Source organism: Delphinus delphis, chromosome 12 (genome assembly GCF_949987515.2).
Source record: "Delphinus delphis chromosome 12, mDelDel1.2, whole genome shotgun sequence".
In the NCBI taxonomy this organism is placed as follows: Eukaryota; Metazoa; Chordata; class Mammalia; order Artiodactyla; family Delphinidae; genus Delphinus; species Delphinus delphis.
The window spans coordinates 9,330,375-9,358,129 of record NC_082694.2 but is presented as its reverse complement, the minus strand read 5'-3'; the positions used below and the strand labels follow the sequence as shown (position 1 = coordinate 9,358,129).

The 27,755-nt window shown below is 45.9% G+C and overlaps 1 protein-coding gene across 5 annotated transcripts in view; it reads left to right on the top strand.

Moving 5' to 3' along the window:
- The window catches only part of INPP4A (inositol polyphosphate-4-phosphatase type I A), a 147,830-nt gene that overhangs the window by 59,395 nt on the left and 60,680 nt on the right, over positions 1 to 27,755 (top strand). For all 5 annotated transcript variants that reach the window (XR_009521500.1, XM_060027305.1, XM_060027303.1 and 2 more), the window contains exons 2-7: positions 14,779 to 14,849; positions 15,762 to 15,970; positions 16,561 to 16,605; positions 23,425 to 23,543; positions 25,519 to 25,635; positions 25,910 to 25,989. Coding sequence is in view for 4 of the 5 variants with exons in the window: in XM_060027305.1 (XP_059883288.1) it covers positions 15,865 to 15,970; positions 16,561 to 16,605; positions 23,425 to 23,543; positions 25,519 to 25,635; positions 25,910 to 25,989 (467 nt within the window). In the remaining variant the exon portion in view is untranslated. The remainder of the gene's footprint in view (positions 1 to 14,778; positions 14,850 to 15,761; positions 15,971 to 16,560; positions 16,606 to 23,424; positions 23,544 to 25,518; positions 25,636 to 25,909; positions 25,990 to 27,755) is intronic.

Below are 27,755 nucleotides of genomic sequence, written 5' to 3'. Positions count from 1 at the left end.
ACTATCCTGTGCTTGCCTTTCTAAGACACATCATTTTCCGGCAGTTAAGTACCAGCAACACTGAAATGATGTTCTGCAGCTCGCTCACATGTTAGGCCTCGTTCTTGGAGGCCCAGCCCAGGCCCGAGGCCCTCCCTGCACAGGGGCTAGAGCAGGAAGTGGGAGAGAGCTGGGTCCAAGGGGAAGGAGGAAGTGGCCTCCCCACAGGCTTTCTCCAGTACAGGGGGGCCTGGGGCCACCCTCTGGAGAACAGAATCCCAAGGATGTCCAGCCCGAGGCACAGCACTAGGGGTGGGGGCAGGGCCTCCTTCCACACTCCCCTCTGACTGGGGCACCGTGGATTCCTCCCACCAGCCGTCGTGTCCTCGTCTTACAGGCGAGGAAACCTCAGCACAGGGAAGGCGCCCTGTGGAGGTGACATGGCTCATAGTGGCTGACACCAGTGCCCGGGCTCCCTCACCAAGCCCCACCGCCTCCGGGAAGGGCCCTCCGTTCACACATTCCTTCCCAGCAGCAGCCTGTAAGCCCAAATTTTAGGGACGTTATTAGAAAATGTGCTGACTATAAACTGAAGCACGTGGACCTGGGGGAAGAGCTGCGGTTGGAGAACCCAGGGAGGCTGCGGAGTTGTCCATGGGAAGAGGCTGAGCTGGAATGAAGGCCTTCCCGGCTCGCAGATGCTCCAGGAAGAATGTAGTGTGGACCCAACACGTGGGAGGTTAGGAAAGCCCAGGAGGGAAACTCAGCGTGTCACACGGAGGCCTTTGGTGGCAGGCCCTGTGTGGGCTGTCATGTGTTTCTCTATGTACGTGCTTGCTCCTCAGGGCATCCCCTGGTGGTCGTGCTGTTATTCCTCTTTTACAGATTGTGAAACTGAGGCTGGGAGAAGCTCAGTAGCTCTGTCACTCGTGCAGGAGGAGGGGTCTGAGGTGACATTAACTGAGCAGGTGCTTGGACTCACGGACCAGCTCTGGGCCTCTGCCGGTTGACCCAAGCATCCAGGTCCCAGAAGGGCAGGTGTTGAGAGCACTGTGGACCAGAGTGTCTGGGGCCTGGTGGGAGACACGGGTCGGGGGGGGCGCACAAGCCAGCTCAGCCATTTTCCTGCCCAGCTTTTGTAAGTCAGCTCAGAACCTTTATGAAGACGGGCTTCTCTGTTTAAGCTCACCTGATTCGGACTCTAACCTGCAGCACAAGGTCCTGTGTGTCAAGTATGGTTTTTTGGCCATGACAGGGGTGCCCAGAACCCGCCCTCACCGTGGCAGAGAATGGGGCGGGGGCCAGAGCCTGGGCCGGGGGCCAAGCCCAAGGCCTGCCTGTGTGCCCCCTCAGAGCCCTCCCAGGTGCCCTCCGCCCTGGTCTCTGTTCCCGGGGCCTCTGGCCTTTCCCGCCCAGTTAATACCTGAGCCTTTGCCACAGCCAGCATTCCTGGCTTTTTGTGGGGATGAGTCATATTTGACTTTGTTTACAAAATTAAGATCTTTCCTAGGCAGTTGGCTTTTTCAAACAGAAAAAAAGGAAGCCCTGCTTGCTTCCACTATTCTTACGCATTTTTTTAACATCTTTATTGGAGTATAATTGCTTTACAATGGTTTGTTAGTTTCTGCTGTATAACAAAGTGAATCAGCTATACGTATACATATATCCCCATATCCCCTCCCTCTTGCGTCTCCCTCCCACCCCTCTAGGTGGTCACAAAGCACCGAGCTGATCTCCCTGTGCTATGCGGCTGCTTCCCACTAGCTACCTATTTTACGTTTGGTGGTGTATGTATGTCCATGCCACTCTCTCACTTCGTCCCAGCTTCCCCTCTTATGCATTTTAGGCTGGGGAGAGGCACCGGGGTGGGGGGTGGGGGTGGGGTGGAGCATCCAGTGGGCAGGGAAGTCCCCAAGGTGAGCAAATTAGAATAAAGGAGCCCTGACCCCCAGGGCTCCGCCTCCTGCCCCGCCTCCTGGAACCCGCCCTGTGCTCTGCTTTTGGTGGTTCCTCCCCACCCCACGGCCGGTCTGGGCTTTGCATCAGGTGGTGGAGGTTTCCGTAGTGTAACGTCTCTTCTGTAAGCCTCCTCGGCAGCCTGCTCGTGATTTCTGCTTCAGGGAAGGTGTGGTTCCCCCCACCCCGGCAGCAGGCTTCTCTGACCACAGCCGTCCCGTCACTTGCCTTGCATCAGAACTTGATTGACAGCACTTACATTTCTGAGTCTTCCCAGAGAAGCACACATTCATCCGTTCCAAATATAAGCCAGAGGCATTTTCTGCTGCCATTGGCTGTTGCTCTGGAACATTCGCAATCGGGGCCTTCCTGGTCCTTGCCCGTATACCGGCTCCTCCTTTGCTGGTGGCTGACCTGGGCAGATGCCCGGGAGCTGTTTGACACTGGGCGCTCTGAGCCTGCCCTCTGGCCAGCACTGCCTTCTCCCTGGAGTGCAGCCTCCAGTTTGCTGCTCACCCTTGCCCTTGGCCGTTGCAGAGACACCGCTCCTGTTTCTCTGTGTTGGCCTTGCCCATCCCTCTTCCCCCAGCTGCCATGACTCTGCCCATTCCATTTATGTGATTGGCAGCTGCCCCCCAGCCACTGTGTGCCCGCCCCCAGGTTTGTACCCACGCCATGGAGTTTGCACCCACGCTGTTGTCATTCTCTTATTTGCTGGGCTTTAAGGAATTGGTGGCCCTGAAGTCCCCAGCGTATCAAGTTTCCTCTTGGGAGTAGACCAGGGAGCCCTGGGTGGCCTCAATTCCCAGTGGACTCCAGGGAACCCCTGGGACCAGAGGTTGATTTTGGTGGCGGTGGTGGGTCCCTTTTTCTCTCTTGGTTGGATTAACAGCTCTGAGGCCACCTCAAAGAACTTGCTTTCTCAACTAATATTAAGGCCAGCCTCCACCTTAGGGTCTGTCTGGAGTGTTGAGGCCCAGGCCTCGCCAGGGGATATCGGGTGGGAGAGGGGCAGGAGAGAAATCAGGGGGTCCTGAGCCTGACCTGGAGTTAGAGGGGGAATGACAGATTTGTCTGGTTGACTACCTGCTAAAGTGGATTTTTTACTTCTCTGTGCTCCTCTCATTTTCTGGAACTCTTCCTGCCACATGTGGGTGTTTTTCTCATGAACTGGGCTGCCTCATCCAGAGCACAAAACATCATTCTTTCCCGAGCATTGTGCAGTAAGTTTTTTTTTTTTTCTTCTTCTTTTTTTATTATTCACTCTTTTCCTTTATGATTTCTTCTATGGTATTTAAAATCTTACAAGGGGAATTGCTGGGTCATATGGTAACTCTATGTTTAACCTTTTGAGCAACTGCTAGACTTTTCCAAAGTGACTGCACCACTTTACAGTCCCATGAGCAATAGATGAAGGTTCTAATTTCTCTGTATCCTCCCCAACACTTGTTATCATCTGTCTTTTTTTTTTTTTATCATAGCCATCTTGGAATGTGCAAAGTAGTATCTCATCATGGTTTTGATCTACATTTCCCTGATGACTAATGACATTGAGCATCTTTTTTCTTTTAATTAATTAATTTTTATTTTTGGATGCATTGGGTCTTCCTTGCTATGCGAGGGCTTTCTCTAGTTGCGGCAATCAGGAGCTACTCTTCGTTGCATTGTGCAGGCCTTTCATTGCGGTGGTCTCTCTTGTTGCGGAGCATGGGCTCTAGGCGCGCGGGCTCAGTAGTTGTGGCACATGGACTTAGCTGCTTTGCGGCATGTGGGATCTTCCTGGACCAGGGCTTGAACCCATGTCCCCTGCATTGGCAGGTGGATTCTTAACCACTGCACCACCAGGGAAGTCTCCCCTGAGCATCGTTTATTAGCCATTTGTATATCTTCTTCGGAAAAATGTCTCTTCAGATCCTTTGCCCATTTTTTTCTCTTTCCACACACACACACTGTATTTTATTTTTACAAGAGATAAATAAACTAACACCAAGCATTGTACATGGATGACCACAACAAAAGCAACAATGATTGCAATTACCAAACACAAAACACACTCACACTACGTCATAATATTGACATTCAGCCCAGTAATCCTCCACTGTAACAGCTCCTTTACTTTGCAGTGAAAATTGATTTGTATATTTTTTGCCTCTGAGTCCTTGTGGATTGTTTTTTTGTTTTTATTTAATTCAAACAGAAAGTCACAAAAATTATAATCATTCTCATCAGTTCACTCAGTCCCATGTAATTAATTTTTTTCATCTTGATCTTTTGTTAGCACTTTTATGAATTCATCAGTTTTCCATTAGAGTTCTGAAAATGCTTATTCATCCAGCTCAGCAGTATAGTCAGTTACCAGAAACCTGTACTTGTTAGAGTCTTTTCCATGAATTCCTTGAAGATGAAACCCTTTTATAGGAACATACTTGCAACAGCATCAGAGTACACCCAGAATTGTCTGTAAGTGACAAAAGACTTAAAAATGACCACGGTTAAAGATTTGATGAAAGTTCATAATAATGTAATTGACAAGGAAATTTAGTTATTTCTGAGATATACATTTTAAAGTAATAACTAGAATTATGACTTATAACATTATACCAGAACATATAAGATTTTTAGAAATTTCATGTAATGTCTGAAACATTTATATTAACATATTTCCATACAAATAACCTAAAGAAAGTTTAGTATTAGTTGTATTTTTGTTATTTTTTTATACTGCAGGTTCTTATTAGTCATCAGTTTTATACACATCAGTGTATACATGTCAATCCCAATCACCCAATTCAGCACACCACCATCCCCACCCCACCACAGTTTTCCCCCTTTGGTGTCCATACGTCTGTTCTCTACATCTCTGTCTCAATTTCTGCCCTGCAAACCAGTTCATCTGTACCATTTTTCTAGGTTCCGCATACATGCATTAATATACGATATTTGTTTTACTCTTTCTGACTTACTTCACTCTGTATGACAGTCTCTAGGTCCATCCACGTCTCAACAAATGACTCAATTTCATTCCTTTTTATGGCTGCGTAATATTCCATTGTGTATATGTACCACAACTTCTTTATCCATTCGTCTGTCGATGGGCATTTAGGTTGCTTCCATGACCTGGCTATTGTAAATAGTGCTGCAGTGAACATTGGGGTGCATGTGTCTTTTTGAATTATGGTTTTCTCTGGGTATATGCCCAGTAGTGGGATTGCTGGGTCATATGGTAATTCTATTTTTAGTTTTTTGTTTGTTTTTGTTTTTTTGCGGTATGCGGGCCTCTCACTGTTGTGGCCTCTCCTGTTGTGGAGCACAGGCTCCGGACATGCAGGCTCCGGACGCACAGGCTCAGCGGCCATGGCTCACGGGCCCAGCCGCTCCGCAGCACGTGGGATCTTCCCGGACCAGGGCACGAACCCGTGTCCCCTGCATCAGCAGGTGGACTCTCAACCACTGCGCCACCAGGGAAGCCCTATTTTTAGTTTTTTAAGGAACCTCCATACTGTTCTCCATAGTGGCTGTATCAATTTACATTCCCACCAACAGTGCAAGAGGGTTCCCTTTTCTCCACATCCTCTCCAGCATTTATTGTTTGTAGATTTTCTGATGATGCCCATTCTAACTGGTGTGAGGTGATACCTCATTGTAGTTTTGATTTGCATTTCTCTAATAATTAGTGATGTTGAGCAGCTTTTCATATGCTTCTTGGCCATCTGTATGTCTTCTTTGGAGAAATGTCTATTTAGGTCTTCTTGGATTGGGTTGTTTGTTTCTTTAATATTGAGCTGCATGAGCTGTTTATATATTTTGGAGATTAATCCTTTGTCTGTTGATTCATTTGCAAATATTTTCTCCCATTCTGAGGGTTGTCTTTTGGTCTTGTTTATGGTTTCCTTTGCTGTGCAAAAGCTTTGAAGTTTCATTAGGTTCCATTTGTTTATTTTTGTTTTATTTCCATTACTCTAGGAGGTGGATCAAAAAAGACCTTGCTGTGATTTATGTCAAAGAGTGTTCTTCCTATGTTTTCTTCTAAGAGTTTGACAGTGTCCGGTCTTACATTTAGGTCTTTAATCCATTTTGAGTTAATTTTTGTGTATGGTGTTAGGGAGTGTTCTAATTTCATTCTTTTACATGTAGCTGTCCAGTTTTCCCAGCACCACTTATTGAAGAGACTGTCTTTTCTCCACTGCATATCTTTGCCTCCTTTATCATAGATTAGTTGACCATAGGTTTGTGGGTTTATCTCTGGGCTTTCTATCTTGTTCTATTGATCTTTGTTTCTGTTTTTGTGCCAGTACCATATTGTCTTGATTACTGTAGCTTTGTAGTATAGTCTGAAGTCAGGGAGTCTGATTCCTCCAGCTCCGGTTTTTTCCCTCAAGACTGCTTTGGCTATTCGGGGTCTTTTGTGTCTCCATACACATTTTAAGATTTTTTGTTCTAGTTCTGTAAAAAATGCCATTGGTAATTTGATAGGGATTGCATTGAATCTGTAGATTGCTTTGTGTAGTATAGTCATTTTCACAATATTGATTCTTCCAGTCCAAGAACATGGTATATCTCTCCATCTGTTGGTATCATGTTTAATTTCTTTCATCGGTGTCTTATAGTTTTCTGCATACAGGTCTTTTGTCTCCCTAGGTAGGTTTATTCCTAGGTATTTATTCTTTTTGTTGCAGTGGTAAATGGGAGTGCTCCCTTATCTTTCATATTTTTCATCATTACTGTATAGGAATGCAAGAGATTTCTGTGCATTCATTATGTATCCTGCAACTTTACCAAATTCATTGATTAGCTCTAGTAGTTTTCTGGTGGCATCTTTAGGATAATCTATGTATAGTATCATGTCATCTGCAAACAGTGACAGTTTTACTTCTTCTTTTCCAATTTGTATTCCTTTTATTTCTTTTTCTTCTCTGATTGCCATGGCTAGGACTTCCAAAACTGTGTTGAATAATAGTGGTAAGAGTGGACATCCTTGTCTCATTCCTGATCTTAGAGGAAATGCTTTCAGTTTTTCACCATTGAGAATGGTGTTTCCTGTGGGTTTGTCATATATGGCCTTTATTATGTTGAGGTAGGTTCCCTCTATGCCCACTTTCTGGATAGTTTTTTATCATAAATGGTGTTAAATTTTGTTGAAAGCTTTTTCTGCATCTATTGAGATGATCATATGGTTTTTATTCTTCAATTTGTTAATATGGTGTATCACATTGATTGATTTGCGTATATTGAAGAATTCTTGCATCCCTGGGGTAAATCCCACTTGATCATAGTGTATGATCCTTTTAATGTGTTGTTTATTCTGTTTGGTAGTATTTTGTTGAGGATTTTTGCATCTATATTCATCAGTGATATTGGTCTGTAATTTTCTTTTTTTGTAGTATCTTTGTCTGGTTTTGGTATCAGGGTGATGGTGGCCTCATAGAATGAGTTTGGGAGTGTTCCTTCCTCTGCAATTTTTTGGAAGAGTTTGAGAAGAATGGGTGTTAGCTCTTCTCTAAATGTTTGATAGAATTCACCTGTGAAGCCATCTGGTCCTGGACTTTTGTTTGTTGGAAGATTTTTAATTGCAGTTTCAATTTCATTACTTGCGATTGGTCTGTTCATATTTTCTGTTTCTTCCTGGTTCAGTCTGGGAAGGTTATACCTTTCTAAGAATTTGTCCATTTCTTCCAGGTTGTCCATTTTATTGGCATAGAGTTGCTTGTAGTAGTCTCTTAGGATGCTTTGTATTTCTGTGGTGTCTGTTGTAATTTCTCCTTTTTCATTTCTAATTTTGTTGATTTGAGTCCTCTCCCTCTTTTTCTTGATGAGTCTGGCTAATGGTTTATCAATTTTGTTTATCTTCTCAAAGAACCAGGTTTTAGTTTTATTGATCTTTGCTATTGTTTTCTTTGTTTCTATTTCATTTATTTCTGCTCTGATCTTTATGATTTCTTTCCTTCTGCTAACTTTGGGTTTTGTTTGGTCTTCTTCCTCTAGTTCCTTTAGGTATAAAGTTAGATTGTTTACTTGAGATTTTTCTTGTCTCTTGAGGTAGGCTTGTATAGCTATAAACTTCCCTCTTAGAACTGCTTTTGCTGCATCCCATAAGTTTTGGATCATTGTGTTTTCATTGTCATTTGTCTCTAGGTATTTTTTTATTTCCTCTTTGATTTCTTTAGTGATCTCTTGGTTGTTTAGTAACGTATTGTTTAGCCTCCATGTGTTTGTGTTTTTTTATGTTTTTTTCCCTGTAATTCATTTCTAATCTCATAACATTGTGGTCAGAAAAGATGCTTGATATGATTTCAATTTTCTTAAATATATTGAGGCTTGATTTGTGACCCAAGATGTGATCTATCCTGGAGAATGTTCCGTGTGCACTTGAGAAGAAAGTGTAATCTTCTGTTTTTGGATGGAATGTCCTATAAATATCAAATCTATCTGGTCTGTTGTGTCATTTAAAGCTTCTGTTTCCTTATTTATTTTCATTTTGGATGATCTGTCCATTGGTGTAAGTGAGGTGTTATAAAGTCCCCCACTATTATTGTGTTACTGTCGATTTCCTCTTTTATAGCTGTTAGCAGTTGCCTTATGTATTGAGGTGCTCCTATGTTGGGTGTATATATATTTATAATTGTTACTTCTTCTTCTTGGATTGATCCCTTGATCATTATGTAGTGTCCTTCCTTGTCTCTTGTAACATTCTTTATTTTAAAGTCTATCTTATGTGATATGAGTATAGCTACTCCAGCTTTCTTTTGATTTCCATTTGCGTGGAATATCTTTTTCCATCCCCTCGGTTTCAGTCTGTATGTGTCCCTAGGTCTGAAGTGGGTCTCTTGTTGACAGCATATATATGGGTCTTGTTTTTGTATCCATTCAGCAAGCCTGTGTCTTTTAGTTGGAGCATTTAATCCATTCACGTTTGTGAATGGATTGTCCATTTTATTGGTATAGAGGTAATTATCAATATGTATGTTCCTATGATCATTTTTCTTAATTGTTTTGGGTTTGTTTTTGTAGGTCCTTTTCTTCTCTTGTGTTTCCCACTTAGAGAAGTTCCTTTAGCATTTGTTGTAGAGCTGGTTTGGTGGTGCTGAATTCTCTTAGCTTTTGCTTGTCTATAAAGCTTTTGATTTCTCCATTGAATCTGAATTATATCCTTGCTGGTTAGAATAATGCTGGTTGTACGTTCTTCCCTTTCATCACTTTACATCATGCCACTCCCTTCTGGCTTGTAGAGTTTCTGCTGAGAAATCAGCTGTTAACCTTATGGGAGTTCCCTTGTATGTTATTTTTTGTTTTTCCCTTTGTGCAGTAAGTTTTAACTTGTGGTTGTAATTTTTATTTTATTTATTTATTTTTTAAATATTTATTTATTTATTTATTTATTTCTGTGTTGGGTCTTTGTTGCTGCGTGTGGGCTTTCTCTAGTTGCAGAGAACGGGGGCCACTCTTCGTTGTGGTGCGCGGGCTTCTCATTGCGGTGGCTTCTCTTGTTGTGGAGCATCGGCTCTAGGCACAGGCTTTAGTAGTTGTGGCGTGCGGACTTAGTAGTTGTAGTTTGCGGGCTCTAGAGCGCAGGCTCTGTAGTAGTGGCGCACGGGCTTAGTTGCTCCGCGGCATGTGAGATCTTCCTGGACCAGGGCTCAAACCCGTGTTCCCTGCACTCGCAGGCAGATTCTTAACCACTGCACCACCAGGGAAGCCCCTGTAATTTTTATTTTCATCGTAACCATTTATTGAGTGCCTGGAAAGCACCAGACTTTAGTCAAAGTAACTCACATTAGCTGCTATAACAACCACCTACCCCCCGGTCTCCCACGGCACAGGTTTATTTCTTAGTCAGGTTAAGCTCAACATAGGTCGTGTGTGGGGAAGTGGTGGGGTGGGGACTCTGCCCGCCCCACAGTCTGGGGACCTAGTTTCCTTCCACTGAGTGACCCCACCTTACCCTGGGGCCTTGGAATTGCCCAGCAGGCCCCTGCACATAGCAGGGAGTCCAGGGAAGAGGGGATCCCATGACCACGTCACTGTCCGCATCTAAGCGGTTGTACATCCTTCTGCAGTGGTCGCACGCCGCTGGAGGGACCAGTCCGTCAGTGAGCCTGGTGGCAGGTGTGGTCTGCCATGGACCTTGATGGTTTGTTACTCGGGAGGTGCTTGTTCGCCCCCTCATCTGTGTTTAGGCTTGAGCTAGGCGCCCAGGAGGGTAACGCAAGGACTTTAGGTCAAGACACAGGTGCTGGCTGGCTCTCCTGCTGCCACACAGGAAGTGCATCGTCCTGAGGTGCAGACCGCCTGGTGGGTTAGCAAGCCTCTGTGAGGAAAGGTTAGCAAACTCTGGTTTGGCTGCATGATGTCCGTAAGCCAGTACTCGAGAGCCAAGTGCTGGCAGGAACGGAAGGGCTGCTTTGTTCAGGAGGCTGCTAACCTGGGGAGGCGGGGGACTTGTGTCCAGAAACCAACTCCAGAGATTCTGCTCGACCATGAAAGTTTTTAAAGAAGAATCATTTGGGGAGGGGCTCAGAGTCTTCTTTATCTTCCACCTTGTGCAGACTTTCTTCTGATTGGCTGGTGGTGAGGTGACAGGGCAGTGCTCCAGGAATCTGGTGCTCAGCCAGAAGTTACCATCCTCCACCTGGGTGGGGTCTTAGTTCCTGCAGAAGAACTCAGAGATATTTTGTTATATATATACCTTGAGGGGGAACCAGGACCCTGCCCCAAGGCTGCACTGTTGTGTCCTGACTGCTTCTCCCTTGTCTCTAGTCCCTCCCTTCCCTGATGAGCAGCTGCTTGAATCTGCCCTTTGGAGCTCCGGGAAGGTCAAGGAGGCTGAATGAAGCCCATTTCCTACAAACAAGAAACAGGGGACACGGAAAGGACTTGTACCCAGCAGGGCCCCACCGGGTCCTGCTCCATTGCAGAAGGGCTGTTGGCTGGAGGGGAGGCTTCCTGCAGGAAGGGGCAGCTGTCTCTCTCGGGTTATTACAGTGATTTTCGGTGCCAGTGATCAGTGTGACACCTCAACCATCAGTGGCCGTGGCCGTCCTGGATTGGGGGCTTTGAGAGAAAGCGCTTCCTCTTTCTGACTCGTGAAGTAGCCGCCTCCTCAAGGGCTGCTCTGACTCAGCTTTCGTCTGACCTTCCCTCTTGGAGAGCAGAGCACTGGGAAGGGTTGCCCTTGGCCCGTTTGCTGCCCACAGCAGTGACAGCGGTAGGGTGGGAAGGGCTGGGATGGCAGGGAGAGAGCCAGTGGTACGGGGGCTTCTGGCTTTGGGTTGATGCCAGTAGCTCATCCTTTACCTCCACTTGACCTTGAGGAAGTCACCCTGCCTGGATTTCCATGCTCATCCATGCAACTCCTTTTTAAGATGATTTTGAGAAGACCCCAGTGTTCTGACAGATACCAGTGGAGCTGGCCTCCCCCCTCAACTCCTGCTCAGCAGAGGTTACTGAGCCAGAAGGGCCTCCAGACCCCTGTCAGGCCTGAGACACCTTGTTCTGTGGAGGAGGAGGGCAGGCCTTCCCGAGACCGGTTCCTCTGGAAGCTTCCGACAGTCATTGGTGACCCTCAGGAACCCCACGAAGCCGTGTGGGTCATAGCGTCCTCTCCGTGGCCTTGGTGATGCTCCCTCGGCCACATCTCCCTGCCCCCACTGGGCAGCAGGACGTCATCGGCTTTGCTGCTGATTTGATGGAAGGGGTCACACGTCTCCCACAGAGTCAGGAGCCGAGGCAGTTAGTTTCATGAGTTACTGCTTCTCTCCTGCCCCGAAGAAAAAAATTCCAGTCTCCTCAACAACTCCCACACCCTCTCTGTCCTCTTTAAGTCATTTTTCTTGCTAATGAGCTCTGGCCTTCAAATGGGGCTAGGAGGAAAACCAGGGAGCTTGGGAATATCTGAATCCTCGGCGAATTACCTTCAATTAATGAGACTAATAACGGGAAGTCTAGTTCAGCCGTGCAAGTCAGCTTCGTGTTCTGGGTCCTGATGACTTGAATCGCAGATCCTAATTAGATGCCCCCAAATAACCATGAGGTGGCTTCTACGGTCCTCATGAACTAAAAGCTTCTCTGATCTGTGAATTCTGTTACGTGTAAAATTAGCCTGTAGATGTTCCCCTTCAAGCATTTCTGTCCCCAGAGTCTCCAGGGGAAGGGATGGGCTGGTGGGGACCCTGCAAGGGCAGGCGGGTGCGGAGCCTCCCTTGGGCTGGCGGGATGTCGGGGTACAGATGTTGTCCTCCGTTAGGTGGCATGTCTCCACTGTCCCGAGTGAAGGGGGGCGACAGCAGCTCACTAACAAGTTGAGCAGGGCAGCCAGGAGGGGCGAGGGGATGCCGGGGACACGCAGGGAAAGGTCATGCTCCGGGTGCCACCTCTACCTCTGGCGTGGCGGCAGCTTTCAGTGACGCGGGAGGATGGCAGTAAGCTGAGAAAGACAACGCTTCCCCGTGGTCACGCCCCCAAATGTGGCCGTCGTCTTGGTGTGGTCTCCTGCTGGCTCTGTCCCGTCTTTTTAAACAGCTTTAACCAGAGAACAGGTAGAACATTTCATTAAAGACACGCAAGATGCAGAACTGACATAAACACTTTTTCATGTTGTGTCGTCTTTATTATAGTCGTTAAAGGAACCAGCCTTTTTATTGGGTATAAAGATCATTTCATATACAGCTCAGTGCATTTCCCCACGGTGAAGCGACTCACGGAAGCAGCGCCCGCATGAGGAGGCAGCACCAGCAGAGCCCGCAAGCCTCCTCCCACCCTCCCCCGTCAGTCCTGCCCCTCAGAGACACCACTGTCCTGACTTCCGACACCACAGACTCGTTTGGCCAGTGCCCGAACCTCACAGAGGTGGAATCGCCTAGAACGTGCTCTCGTGGGTCTGGGTTTCCCCCTTGACATTGTCCCTAAGAGTCATCTGTGTTGTTTTGTCCATTCTGCTGTTGATGGACACTTGGATTGTTTCTAGTTTTTGAATATTATAAATGTTACTGCTGTAAGTGTTGGTTTTTTTTTGTTTTTTAGAGTTATTTTTTTATTTGGTCGCACTGTGCGGCTTGCAGGATCTTAGTTCCCCAGCCAGAGATTGAACCCGGGCCCTGGCAGTGAAAGTACCAAGTCCTAACCACTGGAATTCCACCAGGGAGTTCCCAGCTTTAAATGTTCTTTGCAGCTTTTTTTTTTTTGGTGACCCTAAGTGTGCGTTTCCGTTAGCAATTGCACTCTGAGTTACACACCAGGTCACGTTCAGTGTGGGTAGGTACTGCCAGTTTTCCAGCATCTTACACTCCACTAGCAGTGTATCGGGGCCCCATTTATTCTGTCCACATCTTTGCTAGCACGTGGTACTGTCTGTCTGTTTCATTTTAGCTATTCTAGTGGGTACGCAGAGGTATCTCATGGTTACAATTAGCATTGTCCTGATGACTAATGAGGTTGAAGGACTTCTTCTGTGTGTTGCCTTTATTATGGTCATTTTAACACCCATAGGTAGTGTTTCTTATAGATGTCCCAGAATGCACTTATCTGCAGCTGGGCATTTAGATTGGTTCCAGTGTTTGTCATGACAAGCAGTGCTACAATTAGCATCTCTGGACCACTGGCCAGAATTTTGTTATTGTTTACAGATTCTGATAAATAATGTCAAATTGGTTTCTGAAATGCTCGAACCTCTCTAAAATGTTATCAGCAGTATAGGAGAGCCCTACAGAGTTTCCCCTAGTTCTGCCAGCAAAGCACATTCTCATTAGAAGAACAAACAAACCTCTTTTAGACCCTCCTTTAGGTAACGAAAGGTGTATTTAGCATTGCTTTCCTCATTATGATTGAGTTCGGTCACTTTTCCAAAGTATTTCCTACCTGTATCCCTCTTTTATGAATTCATACCTTTTGCCACTTGCATTTTTAGTGAGTTGTTTTTTTTGTCAAGTTGTGTAAACATTATTGTAAAATACAGATATTAGTACTGCAAGTACTTTCCCGGTCTGTTCCACTGCTATTGCATAGTTTTGACTTGTGCGCCTTTTGATGTCAGCAGACTGGTGAGTCTTTCCCATGGTGACTTCTTCGGGGCCTCCCCAGCCAGGCTACTGCCCTCTCTGCTGAGGTGCCCAAGGCCCCCGGGTGCCCCAGTGGGAAGGGGAGGAACACAGCCTGCAGGGGGTGTCGGGTTTGTCTGAGGGCTGTGCGCACGGATCCTCCTGCCGTCTCCACCACGGACTCCGGAAGTTTCAGATGCTCTCGCTCTGGGCCCTGCGGTCTGCCCTACCGCCCCCAGCAGTGCTGGACCGAGTCGGAGCCTGGGTGGTGGGGTCCGCGGGAAGGCGCGCAGGGGCCAGGCAGCAGCGGTGGGCTGGGAGCTAGGAGGCGTTTGCAGAGCCCGCTCCCGTTCTCGCACATTTGCTTCCCCCTGCAGCCCCGTGAGGTGGGTACAACCACCTTCATCTTAGACACCAAAAAGCAGAGCCTCAGAGGCACCCAGGTTCTCCCAGGGCCTGACAGTTCTGAGCAGGAGGCCTGGCCTCGGGCTCTTTATCTCCTCCTTTCCCTGAATCACATCCCAGCTGCCCAGCAGGCCCTTTAGGCCTGTCCCCACTTCCCCTGGATCACCCCAGGGCGGGGGAGAGGAATGGGCACTTTCCGCTTCTCATCCTTCGGGGCTTTGTGCAAAACCTTTGTTTTTGAGCCAAAAGGTTAGATTGGGGTGTGAAGCTCAAAGGAACATGTAGTAGCTCTTGGCTTCCCCACATTTCTAGGCATTAAAATTATAACATATATCAGTGCATTATAATAAGCATTCTCGAGAACTTCATGTTTGACTAGCTTGTTAAGTTTATAATTTTCTATTTTTAGATGATGGATTTGCATGTGCTTCTATGAAGAAATGCCACGTGTCTCTACTGGTCCAAGAACGAACATGCCCAGTAAGTTAGTTGCTGGGTGAATTAACCCAAGAGTGGGAACACAGGCCCTTCAGGTGCAAAGGCATTGATGCACTTTGAGAAGACAGGGGCATCTGGATATATGGGGACCTTTGAGAGGGGTTATTAGTCTAATTATCTTAACTCCTAAAGGTTGGTTCCTTCCAGAGACAGCAGGGATTGTAGCATATAGGGTTAGAAGAATATGTGAAACTCACTCCTTGCTGTGAGCAGAAAGTGAGTTCTGTGCTGGGCCGGAGCATCTGTGTGGCTCAGCCTGCAGTGGCCCTTTGCCCAGAGACCTCCGTATCCACAGCACAGCACTGTCCACTGAGGCGTAGATTGTGGCGTTTTGTGGGAAAGAAAGCCTGAGTCCGACACACGTGAAATTCCTGTACCCCTGGGAGGGAGAGAGCAAGGTTGGAGACATGCCTCTGGTCTCCACTGTTCTGCTGTGCTGTCCTGGCCAGTGGGTACCAGACCTCTTCTTGCGTCTCTTATCTTTCTAACAGAGATGGTAGTGAGCTGATTATGATTGTGAAGAGTCTCTGAGGCTTGCCAGTGGAAAAACATAATAAAGCAAACAAGAAAATATCAAAGGCCATAGTTTATGATTAGATCTAAGCCATCATTTAATGTGGCATGTCTCTGTTGAAGAGAACATGATTTCTTTACGGGATCCCACGGACGGACCGTGCTGGTGTGTGAGTACAGAGGAGGTGACTAGATGGGGCCTAGGTCATTGGACTCTCCGTCCTGGCTCTCCAACTGCCAGAGGACCCTGGCTTTGCTGCATCTTGTCCGTGTAGGTCAACGTGCTCTCTCCATGAGAGCACAGTGTCTCTTCGTCACCATCCCTGTTTTTTGTTGTTGTTTGTTTTTTTAAAAAAAAACGTGTTTGTTTTTATTTCTTAGGACTACTGCCACCTTAGGGGACTAGGGCTTGATGACAGCTCTTCCCGGGGAATCAGGCGTGGTCTGACCCAGGATCAGGAAGCACATCGTCACCAATGACATCATGACAGCAAGAGAGCACAGCCCTCGCCATGGCACCAGGGCCCGTGCGATGCAGCGGGCTTCTACCGTCGATGTGGCAGCCGACATGCTTGGCCTCTCTCTGGCAGGTGAGCCTCACCGAGCCTGCCCGCGGGTCCCATACTGTGACAGCGCTGGGAGGGCCAGGCCTGGCATCCCTCTGCTTGAACTGGAATAGGGGGAAGTCAGCCCTCTTCCTGGGAACTGCTTCCACTGGAACCTGCCCGCCATCAGTTTTCCAGTTTGCGTGGGCACCTCCAGGACTCATTTGCCAATAGATAACGTGGGAATGTCCACAGTGCCTGTCTGGCAAGTGCCCAGACCATAATAAAAGCCCTTTGTGTTGTGAGTGTACAGACCCAAGTGGGAGGGGGTTTGGTCTCGGGGTCAGAGACTTCTTAGGAATCTCAAAATAAAATGTTTAGAAAACAAAGAAATCATCTCATATAACAGTTTGTGAGGGAAAAGAAAGCAGAGCGTTGGGTTTTCCTTCCCAGTTTTATTGAGAAGTAATTGACGTATATCACTGTAAGTTTAAGATGTACAGCTTGATGGTTTAATTTATAACATATTGTGAAATGATTGCCACCAGTGTGTCGAGTGTTTTGCATCCAATCTGAAAGCGGGGAAAAGTTTCTTAAGGGTGATTTTTTTTTTCTGTCATTTCTTTTTTATCCAGGAAGTATACAGGATCCAGACGAGCCCATTTTAGAATTCAGCTTAGGTAGGTGTCTTTTAAACTTTGTCTTAAAATAGACGTTGCTTAAAAACAAAAGCAAACACTCCACAACTGGCAGGAGTCTGTCTCAGAGATCTTGCTGCTGCCACTGCTGCTGCTCAAGTGCTTCTGAGGACATGAAGCTCCGAGGCTGGTGGGAACCTCCTGTGGGTGGGAGGGAACCTCGGGGGGCTGCCTGCCTGCCTGCCTGCCTGCGGGACTCGTGTCTCCTCAGCAAGTGCTCCCTGCCGGCTGGCAGTGGGGAGGGGCGGGAGGTAAGCCCACCCAGAGCTGCAAAGACAGCCTACCCTCCCCTCTCCTACCCCCGGGAGGACACGGGGCTTAGGGCCAGCGTTGTCCGCCCGCCACCACAAGGCCCTGTGGGGTTGCATTTAGCTCTCTAGCCCTCGGATCCCAGCTCCACGCACGGAGGAGCTGACCCCTGATGCCGTCCCTCTCACGAGCGTCAGATGAGAGAGTGTGCCAACCACTGCCCTGGGCTGTACTGGCTCCGGGGTCGGGCAGTGTGGCTCATCGCAGAAGGTTCTGCTCCAAGGCCCGACACTCTTTAGTGTCCCTCTCCCCTTGTCCGTGGAAGTCTGCCGAGGGGCATGCGCCCACCTCACCCTCCCTACCCTTCTTCCTCTCGTCCTAATTCTGTTGGGCTTATTCCTCCAGGATGGAGGCTGTCTCTGGAGAAGGTAAACCACCCACTCGCCACCACCCCCAAAGAGACACAGAGATGCTGGCCTGGAACCCAGCCACAGTAGGCCGGCCGGCCCCCCCATTCGCTGTCGCGGAGCCCGCGGAGCCCACCATACACCTCAGCCTCCTGATACCACATACTTAGAAACAAATGGACTTTTATTTGTGCTCGCAGAGATTGGTGCATTGCATGTTGATTGCAGCTTTATTTGTAATATTCAGCACTGGAAACAACGTCCATCAGCAGGAAGATTAACTATGTTACGTGCGTATAACAGACAGCCGCTCAGCAGGGAAAAGGACCTATCACTGGTACACACACGCCATGGGTGCATCTCAAAAGCACTGTGCAAAGTGAAAGAAGCTGTAATAAGAGGCCGTGTGTTGTGTAATTCCATTTATGTGAAACTCAGAAGGATGAATCTGTAGTGAGAGAAAACAGTCTAATGGTTATCTGGGAGTGAGGACTGACTGGAAAGGGGCACAGGGAGCCCTTTGGGGTGATGGAGATGCTCTGTGTCTGGACAGTGGTGGTGGGTCTATGGGTGTGTATGCTGATCAAAACTCACTGAGTGCTCTACTTAAAATGGGTGCGTTTTGCATACAAATTATACCTCAGAGGTGATTTAAAACAAAATGAAAGCGTAGATCACTAGACCTTTGTGGAAGGCCCACAACATGAAAGACAGAAAAAAGTAGAACTTGGAAGAAACAGAGACATTGAAGAAAGAAGAAAACGTCAAAGAAATTACAATGTGTATCCTCAAGAGAAGATGGTGTATCCATAAAAAAACCCAGGAAACTATGAAGAAAAACAACTGAAGAGCATGTACAGTCTGAGAAATTTAAAATATAACAGAGCATTTTAAAATTCAATAAAGGTTGGAAGATATTTGAGGAATTATCCCAGAAAGTAAAAATTTAAGAGCAAACTAGAGAATGGGAGGGAAGTGGAAAATTAGCAAATTCAGGAGGCTCAACATTTAGAAGAGAAAATAGGAAAGAAGGTAAGGGAGGAAATTAACAAGAAATAATACAAGCGTCTCTCAGAACCACAGAGCACATAAGGCACGTCACGCTGAAATTTCAGAGCACTGGGAATAAAACGAAGATCCTAAAAACTTCCAGAGAGGAAAAAACCAACTGGTCCTCTCCAGGGGATGGAACTGGCCTGGAGATTCTTGGGGACATTGGAAGCTTGAAGACAGTGGGGCCACATCGTTAATATGAGTGGAGAAATATCTCCAACCTGCAGTTCTCTGCTCAACCAGATTATCGATCAGTGTGAAGGTAGGAAGACATTCGTTTCATGATACAGAGTCTCAAATAAATTTACTTTCCCCACATCCTTTCTCTGGAAGTTAGTGGAGGATGTGCTCCACCGAAAAGAAGGAATAAACAGAAAAAAGAAGATCCAGGAAACACAGTCCAACACAGGAGAGAAGTAAAAGAAGTCCCATAATGAATAGTATTTGCTTAGCTTTAATAATGCAGAACATGGATGTAACAAAAAAGTTGAGCTAAACTGAGTTTAGAGAGAGAATGGGAGTTGATGTAATTAAGTTAAAAATCTTCACCGCTATAATAGAAATCTAGAAATCAGAACATTTCTGAATCTGGCAAGTCAAGGGCGGTAATGTAGTCATATTAATGAGACAGATGGAGGAAGAAACAGCTTAAAAAAGTGAGGGTGAATTTTATGTTAAATGAATTTTGCCACAATTAAAAAAAAGAGATGAGTAGGAGTCAGATAATTGAATGGTCAAATATTTTATCTTAAAAATAGAAGTTTAAAATTAAAAAGTACTCATTTAAAAACCTTTGATAGAGAAAATGTAAACCCTATCAGAGAGAGAGAATCACAGTTGGCATTTTGGTATATATCCTTCCAGATATTTTTTTACACCCACACAGGTCTATACAGAAATTTTTGATGATTTTTAGTTGTGGAGGTGATGGAATTATTTACAAAAATGTCATCCTAGTGTTCTTAACATGATTTTTTTTTCACATAGCGAAATATCACTGGCATCTTTTCATTTTAATAAACGTGGATCTGCTACCTCATCATTTCAGATGCCTACATAGAATAATCTGTTGTATGGCTGTGCTATATTTATTTTAACCAGTCTCCTGTTGCTGGACATCTAGGTCTTTCCAATATGCCATTGCAAACACACCAGCACAGTTAACGTACTTGTACATGGATCTTTCATATATTTTGCTGATTATTTCCCTAGGATAAACTCTTGGATATAGAATTGCTGAGTCAGATGATATGCACTCGAAATATGTTTTACCGGTTTACGTCAATAGCATTTATTCAGCTGGGACTACAGATGCTCTGGTTGGAGAGACAAGACCCACATATCAGAGATTAATGGTTTCTATGGAAATATGCCAGAGGAGTGACGTGTAAGTGATAAACGGAAGGAGACGTGACTGTGGGCTGCAGAGAGAAAGCTTCATGGAAGCCGTGGAACTGAGCTAGGAATTAAACCTTGCGTGAGATTTAGACAGGCTGGGTGGGGACGAGGCCAGGAGAGAATGTCACCCGTGGGGAGGTGTGTTCTGACGGTGGCAGTTGGCTCATCCGCCTTTGAGCTGATGACCAGTCTTTCCAGCCTTGGGCCACCTGCTGTGTCTCAACCTACCTGCCATCACTCACGCTTGAGAGACTCGGCTGTTCTAACCTCGCATGATGAGAGGGTAGGCCGAGAGAGACCAGACCAGGGTCACCGATGGGGGTAGCTTAAAGGAGGGAGAGCAAATGGAACAGTCAAATCCCTGATTTCTGTTGAGGCAGACATAGAAGAAAGAGAATAGAACTTTTAGAAAATAATAAAACCTTAAGGCTTCTGAAAGAAAATAAATAACTCACGACCACAACTTGAGGGTAGGCAGAGCTCCCTTGGCAGAAAGTACCAACTCTCTGTTTTAGTTTGCTATTGCTGCCATAACAAATGACCATAACATAGCACCTTAAAACAACGCAAATGTATTATCTTACAGTTCCCTTAGGTCAGAAACCCAGAGGGCTCAGCTGGGTCTCTGCTTAGAATCTTATAACACCAAAATGAAAGCTTCAGCATGGATGCGGTCCTTTCTGGGGGCTCTAGGGGAGAATGTGTTTCCTTGTTCATTCAAGTCGTTGGCAGAATGAGTTACTTGTGGTTTTAGGACTGAGGTCCCCATTTCTCTGCTAGCTACCGGGTTGAGGCCTGTTCTCAACTTATAAGGGCCACTCACATTCTGTGGCTGTGGCCCCTTCCTCCATCTTCGAAGCCAGCAATGACAGGTTGAGTGCCTTTCATGCTTAGAATCTCTCCTGTCTCTCTTTTTTTTATTGTCACATCTTGCTAACTCACCCTTCCACCTTCCACTTGTACTTTTAAGAGCTCATGTCATTAGACTAAGCCCACCCAGATAATCCAGAATAATCTTTTCATGTCAAGATTCCATGACCTTAATCACATCTATGAAGTCTTCTTTTGCCTATTATTATCATATATTCACAGGTTCCCGGGATTAGAACGTGGATACTTTTTAGGGGGAGGGACATTTTTCTGCCTGCTGTTCTCTAAAATTAAAAATCTAAAATCAAAAAAAACTGTAGAAATCTTTAAACAAATGAATAAATAAACCACAGACTGGGAAAAAAAAATTCACAACACATATACCTGACAAAGGACAGATCCAGAATAAAATGCTTACAAATTGACAGTTAAAAAAAAAAATCAACTCAATTTAAAAATGAGCAAAAGACTTGAGCAGACTGTTGACAAAAGAAGTTATAACAATGAACAATAAACACATGGTGAAAAGATGCTTAACATCATGAGTCATCACAGAAGTGCAAATTAAAACACGTCCATTAGAACAACTAAAATAAAGACGAGCCCCACCAACTGTCGGTGAGATGCAGAGCAACTGGAACTCATGTAAATTGCTGGTTGGATTGTAAAATGATACAGCCACTTTAGAAAACTGTCAGCTTCTTACAAAACTAAGTGTGTCCTCTACTATAAGCTAGAAATTCCACTCCTAGGTACTTAGGCAAAGGAAAGAAAACATGTTCACAAAAAGATGTAAGAATGTTTATAGCACCTTTATTTATAATAGTTCCAAACTGGAAACAACCCGAATGTCTATTAACAGCAGGACTGATAAGTAAATGTTGGTACATTCATACAATGGAATATAATTCATCAATTTTTAAAAAGAAGAATGAATTATTGGTATATAAACAATACAGAGGGATCTTAAAAATGTTCCATTTATGTGAAATTCAAGAATGGACAAAAGTGATAAAAATCAGAAGGTGGTTGCAGAAGTAGGGGAGTTGACTGGGAAGTATGGGGGGAACTTTCTCTGATGGGAAAAGGTATCTTGTTTTGATGAGGGTTACATGGGTGTATATGATTGTCAAAACTCATTGAACTGAAAACCCAAGGTCTTTGTATTTTATTATATTCCAATAAGTAATGAAAATCCATGAAGATGTATGAGAAGATAATACAAAGAGATTAATTTTCAGAAGTAAATTAATTTGCAGAAGTAAAAATCAGTTTCTGAATTTTAAATCACCAGTGAGCATTTTAAAAATCAATGAGAATGATGAGAGCAGGAATAAAGACCTCTAAAAATCCTCTCCTTCATAAAGACAGTGGAAAAATGGTCAAAATCAATTGTTTCAATTGTCAAGATATTGAAACAACCTAAGTGCCCATCAACAGATGAATGGATAAAGAAGATGTGGTATATACACAGATACAATGGAATATTACTCAGCCATAAAAAAGGATGAAAATTTTGTCTTTTGCAGCAACATGGATGGACTTGGAGGGCATTATGCTAAGTGAAATAAGTCAGACAGAGAAAGACAAATACCGTATGATATCACTTATATGTGGGATCTAAAAAATACAACAAACTAGCGAATATAACAAAAAAGAAGTAGACTTACAGATATAGAGAACAAACTGGTGGTTACCAGTAGGGAGAGCTGGAAGGGGCAATACAGGGGTGGGGGGAGTAGAAGGTACAAACGACTGGGTGTAAGATAGGCTCAAGGGCGTATAGTACAACACGGGAAATATAGCCAATATTTTGTAATAAGTGTAAATGGAAAGTAACCTTTAGAAATTGTATAAAAATTAAAAATTATAAATTGTTTTAAAAAAATCAATTGTTTCCGAACTCTGGGAATTAACCAAAGGCTTGCAACACTGTGGGGCATGTTCAGTGCCCCTCCAGAAAAGCCAGTTCTTTTTATGAGTGTTGGGTGATTTACCATATGTTTCATCAGTTACAATGTGGGTATTTTTTCATCTTTTAGTATATCTTTAATCAGAAAGTGTCTTACAATCAGTGTCATATCATAGACTAATGGCAGTGGGCCTTTTTTTTCTCTTATAATGCATTTTACAACAGATAGCATGTTAGCTTCAAAGACGTATGATCATTTTTCCTGTGGGTCCCTTCTATGATAGAGTTATCTGAGTCTTTCAAAATGCTTAGTACATTTTCTAACTGAAACAGTTCTGCAGGGCACCTTTTGTTCTGAAAAGTCACATGTTTAGTAATCTTACATTTGATATAAGTCTTATAAGGAGAATAAATAAGCAATGACTTCCTTAAAAAAAAAAGCTTTGTTTATTTTGCCATAGAATTTTAATTTGCTTCCAACATACATCACACACAGATCTGGGGACACCATAAGCTACGGCTGCGGAAGTCCTGGATGCGGGTGTGTGTAGCTGGGTCTTGATTTCATCAACTCTGTGGCTGCCTAGCTCCAATTAGTTATTAAGGTCAGACTTTATGGGTCAGACCCTTCCTATGTCATCCATTCCGTGGACGTAGAGAGCCTTCCATTGGCAGTGCCTGCATTGCTGTCCTGGGGGCTGGGGAAGGCGGGGAGGAATGAGAAGGGATTGCTTCTAATCTGAAAAATCACCTCCCTGTGACAACTGACACTGTGATCATCTCATCCCTTTGAGTGCATTTACTTCTCTTTCTTTGGATGCATTTGGAACAGAGAACTAACTAGAGCCTGATTTTAAAGATTCATTTCTATTTTATTTTATTTATTTTACTTCTGTTGTTTTAATTCTGTAGCTTGCAGTGAGCTGCATACGCCGTCGCTAGATCGAAAACCAAATAGCTTTGTAGCAGTGAGTGTGACCACCCCACCCCAGGCGTTCTGGACGAAACACGCGCAGACGGAGATCATTGAGGTGGGTGCTGCTGGCCCCTGGCCTCCGGCGGCTCCGTGACAGTGTTTCTGATCCCGGTGGGAGGGCTGTTCAGTGGCCTGAGCACCTGTAGCTGCAGCTCCATTGGTATCTTGCATCACACGCACTCACGCGGGTGGCATTTATATTCGCCATATCCTTTACAGTTATTATTGATTGTTGGCAGGCTGTTTTTGAACAGTGGGTCCCCTAAGGTTGATTGCCTTTTAAGAGGTAAGACCCGATTCTTCCTTGTCACCTCCAGTTGGCTGCTACTTGTGGACAGTCGTGCTCATTAATCAGAGTTTGGAGAGCGTTAACCCTTAACCAACCCTCTTACTAGGCATACCTTTATTTTTATTGGTTTTTATTTTTATATTCTTTTGAGATGCGTGCTGTGTGTTTACTTTTTACGTTAAATGAAATGATCTGCGTTCGCCTGGGGAAGTTTACAAAATTTCTTCCGATAATTGAGCACATCATGTAAGTTATGAAACTAAGTGTAGGAGTTGGCTGGTGTGAGCTCCTGTTGGATTTTGTTGGTGACGTGAGCCTCTAGGTGTGAAGTATCTCCTCCCTGGCACTCTCCACCAAACAAATTGCATTTCCCCTTCTCTCCCAGTTTCACATTTTGGAAGACAAGACACTTTTTCATTCTCTTAGAAATGTATTTCCAAGTTCAGGCCAACAATTCTGTTTTCTCGGCATTTGTCGAGCACTGCCTACGTATGAAGCCTAGTGCTGGGTGCTGTGGATGATGCAAAGACCCTTGAGGCCCGCCCCTGCCCTCAAGGAGTCTACCATCCTGTGGGTGAGGAGGCGGAAATGAACGTGGCTCATGCAGACAGAGCAGAGTGTGGTCTCTGTTAGAGCAGAGAGACGAGGACGGTACCCGGAGGTCGAGGTCCCATCCAGCTCGTTGTGTGGGTTTGGAGAGTAACTTGATCCTGTCCAGTGTGTGCAGAGGCAGAGCAGGAGTGCAGGGAAGCGGGGGTCTAGCCGGGCGGGGCAGCCTTGTCCGCAGGTGTGTTTCAGGGAGGCCCCGAGTCGGAGGTCGCTGGGGGAGTGACAGTGCTGTGGGGCCTGACTGGCAGCAGGGAGGAGTGGAAAGAAGGGGGCACGAGAGGGAGGCTCTGGAGGGGGACCTGGCGGGGGTGCATCGATGCTGGGTGGTTGAGAACAAAGGAGAAGGAGGCACCAAAGCAGGTGCCTGGGTCTGCAGCCTCCTTGGCCAGAGAGTCAGAGAGGGTCCAAGCCAGCGGATGGAGGGACAGGTTGGGTGGGGCTGCGGCCCCAGCAGGACACCGGGGGCGGGCACTGTCCAGCAGGCGCTGAGACATTGGACCTGGAGCTGCAGGTACAGACAGGAGCCGCTAACTGTTTGGTGAGATCGCTAACCACCGCCTGAGGAAGAGAGTCTGATGGAATGGCACTTCGCGGGGCAAGGCCAGGCTGCCAGGAAGTAGCTACCTACGATTGAGGCACTAGCAGCTAGTCCTCAGAAAAGGATAGCCCTAAGAAAGCCGGACCGTAATTATTCCAAACCCAGGATTCTGGAAATAACCAGCTCTGGCCATTCATATCCTCTTCCATCTGCCTTTGTACATCTTAAAGGAATCACCCACAGTAGTAGATCCAAATACATAACTCATCTGAAGTTGTAAGACTAAGAATACATGTGGACATTCAACTCAGTTTTAGAAAATCCTTCCCGCTGAGGGAGGAACCCTTAGAATGAGCCCGTGGGCCCAGCTTGTGTGGTGGTCTGTTTGTTGTATCTGGGCCCAGAAAACTTTGTCCTTTTTGGAAAACAGTGTTTTGGTTATACGCATCCATGTAAGCCCCATTCGCACTTGTGTTGATCCAAGTTGGTAAGAACATTACTTTCTCCTTCTGAGAACGTTGGTGTGTTTCAGAAGCAACCAGTTCAAAAAATCCAACTCTGTATTCTGATTCTTTTTTTTTTGTTCTATTCTAGGGAACCAACGATCCTATATTTCTAAGCAGTATTGCCTTCTTTCAAGACTCTCTCATCAATCAGATGACACAGATCAAGCTCTCCGTGTATGATGTCAAGGATAGATCTCAGGGAACAGTTAAGTACCATGTTGTGGTTCGTGGGATAGTCTTCCCTTTTTTTAAAGTTCTGTAATCGTTTGAGAGGTGGGCACGAGATTGACTTCACTTCTGGCTCACAAATTAATGTCCAAATGTACTTGTCTTTGGGAACGTCTCTATGAGCCTCCCCATTGGGCTACTGAGATGAGGTCAGATGTGTTGAGAGAACCAGCCAGCTGGACTCCCCAGGGCCTGGCAGTTGGAGCAGAGGCAAAGCAGGTGCACTAATGCTGTCTCCCCCTCTTCCTCAGATGTACTTGCTGGGCTCTGGAACATTTGTCGTCAAAGATCTGCTCCAGGACAGGCGTCATAGGTTGTATTTAACACTAAGGTTGGTATTAAATTTTGTCCCTTTGCAAGGATCTGGAATTATGAGGTCCAGGGACAGATGGGGAAAGGCCCTACTTCCTGTACTGAGAGAGCACCGTGTCCCCAGAGGCCAGACTCTGGGCAGGGACTTGGTTGTCATTGAGGAGAGAGAAAAAAAGCCTGTCAGAGGGCCTGTCACGGAATGGAAATGTGCAGTGTTCATAGGAAGTATGCAGACCCAAAGGAAAACCTAGGTATGCATCTAATAATACCAAACATACTTTGCTGTTATCTGTCCCCTCCCTAATAGGATCTCCCAGAGGGCAGGGGTGTTCCATGGTTTTGCTCGTATCCCAAGACCTAGAACAGTGCCTGCTGCTCAATAAATATTTGTGGAAGGAAGGAATGTGGGGAGGGAGGCGCGGCGGGGGGGACCCCACTATGTTGGGGTCAAGGTGTCGGTCCTTCCCAGATTCATTTTAGGGGCAGTTCCCACCCTGACATAGTGTTCTTTTTTTTTTTTTTTTTTCCAAAATAATGTAAAAATTGGGGAAATAGTCCCAAATAGCGAAGAAGATTTTGACACAGAAGATGAATTCCCTGCTAGTCGTGTGACATTTTGAAGATACGGAGATGACAGAGTTGAAGGCGTTGGGCAGGGCTCACCCTGCTGTGTATGTGGAGAGCTTGACTCAGGACGAGGAAGGGGTCTCGGGGAGAAAAATCAGGGTCGCATGGGGGAGGGGCCGTTAGAGAAGAACACCCAGGTACATCATACGCCAGAGATGATTCTAGTTGGATTAGGGTTAAATGTAAGACGTGGGCATCATCCTTTTTATTTATTTATTTTTAAATTTTTATACATGTACATTTTATAGTCATTTATTAAGCTCTTACTGTGTGCTCTCCTGTATGACCTCGCCTAATACTACAACCCTAGGAGGAGATATTAGGAACCTGAGGTCCAGAGAGGTTAATTAACTTGCTCAGTGTTATCCAGCTGAGAACTATCAGAGCCCACGTACAAATCCAGGCAGTCTGATTCCAGAGCCTGCACTTTTTATTTTTTAGTTTTTGGCTGCGTTGGGTCTTTGTTGCTGCGCACGGGCTTTCCTCTGGTTGCGGCAAGCGGGCTTCTCATTGTGGTGGCTTCTCTTGTTGCAGAGCATGGGCTCTAGGCACTCGGGCTTCAGCAGCTGTGGCACATGGGCTCAGTAGTTGTGGCTTGCAGGTTCTAGAACGCAGGCTCAGTAGTTGTAACGCACGGGCTCAGTTGCTCTGCGGCATGTGGGATCTTCCCAGACCAGGGATCGAACCTGTGTCCCCCGCACTGGCAGGCGGATTCTTAACCACTGCGCCACCAGGGAAGCCCCATCATCCTTTTTAAAAGGAGCTAGAGATGACCGTCGAACAGAGAGCCTGGGAAGGGACTCTTCCAGGCACGAGAACCGTGAGAGTGAGTCAGAGGGAATGGTCAGTGGATGCATGTGACCACATAAAAATGTAGAACCTGGCTAAGCCCCACAGCTTAGATAAAAAAGCCAGAGGCTTCAGGTATCTCTGAATGAATCAAGGACTCACTGGGGCTTCCCTGGATGAATCAGATGGGCCCAGGCAGCCAGCAGCCACCCTGAGGGGTCTTAGCGGTAAAGCGGACCAGGGCAAGAGTGGTGTCAGCCATACCATGAAGGATTCAGAGGCTTTGGGCAATCCTGGGTGACCTCAGCTCACTTGGGGTCCCGGCCTAGGCCTTGAGGCTAATCAGAGCTTGAGGGTGGGGTGGGAATG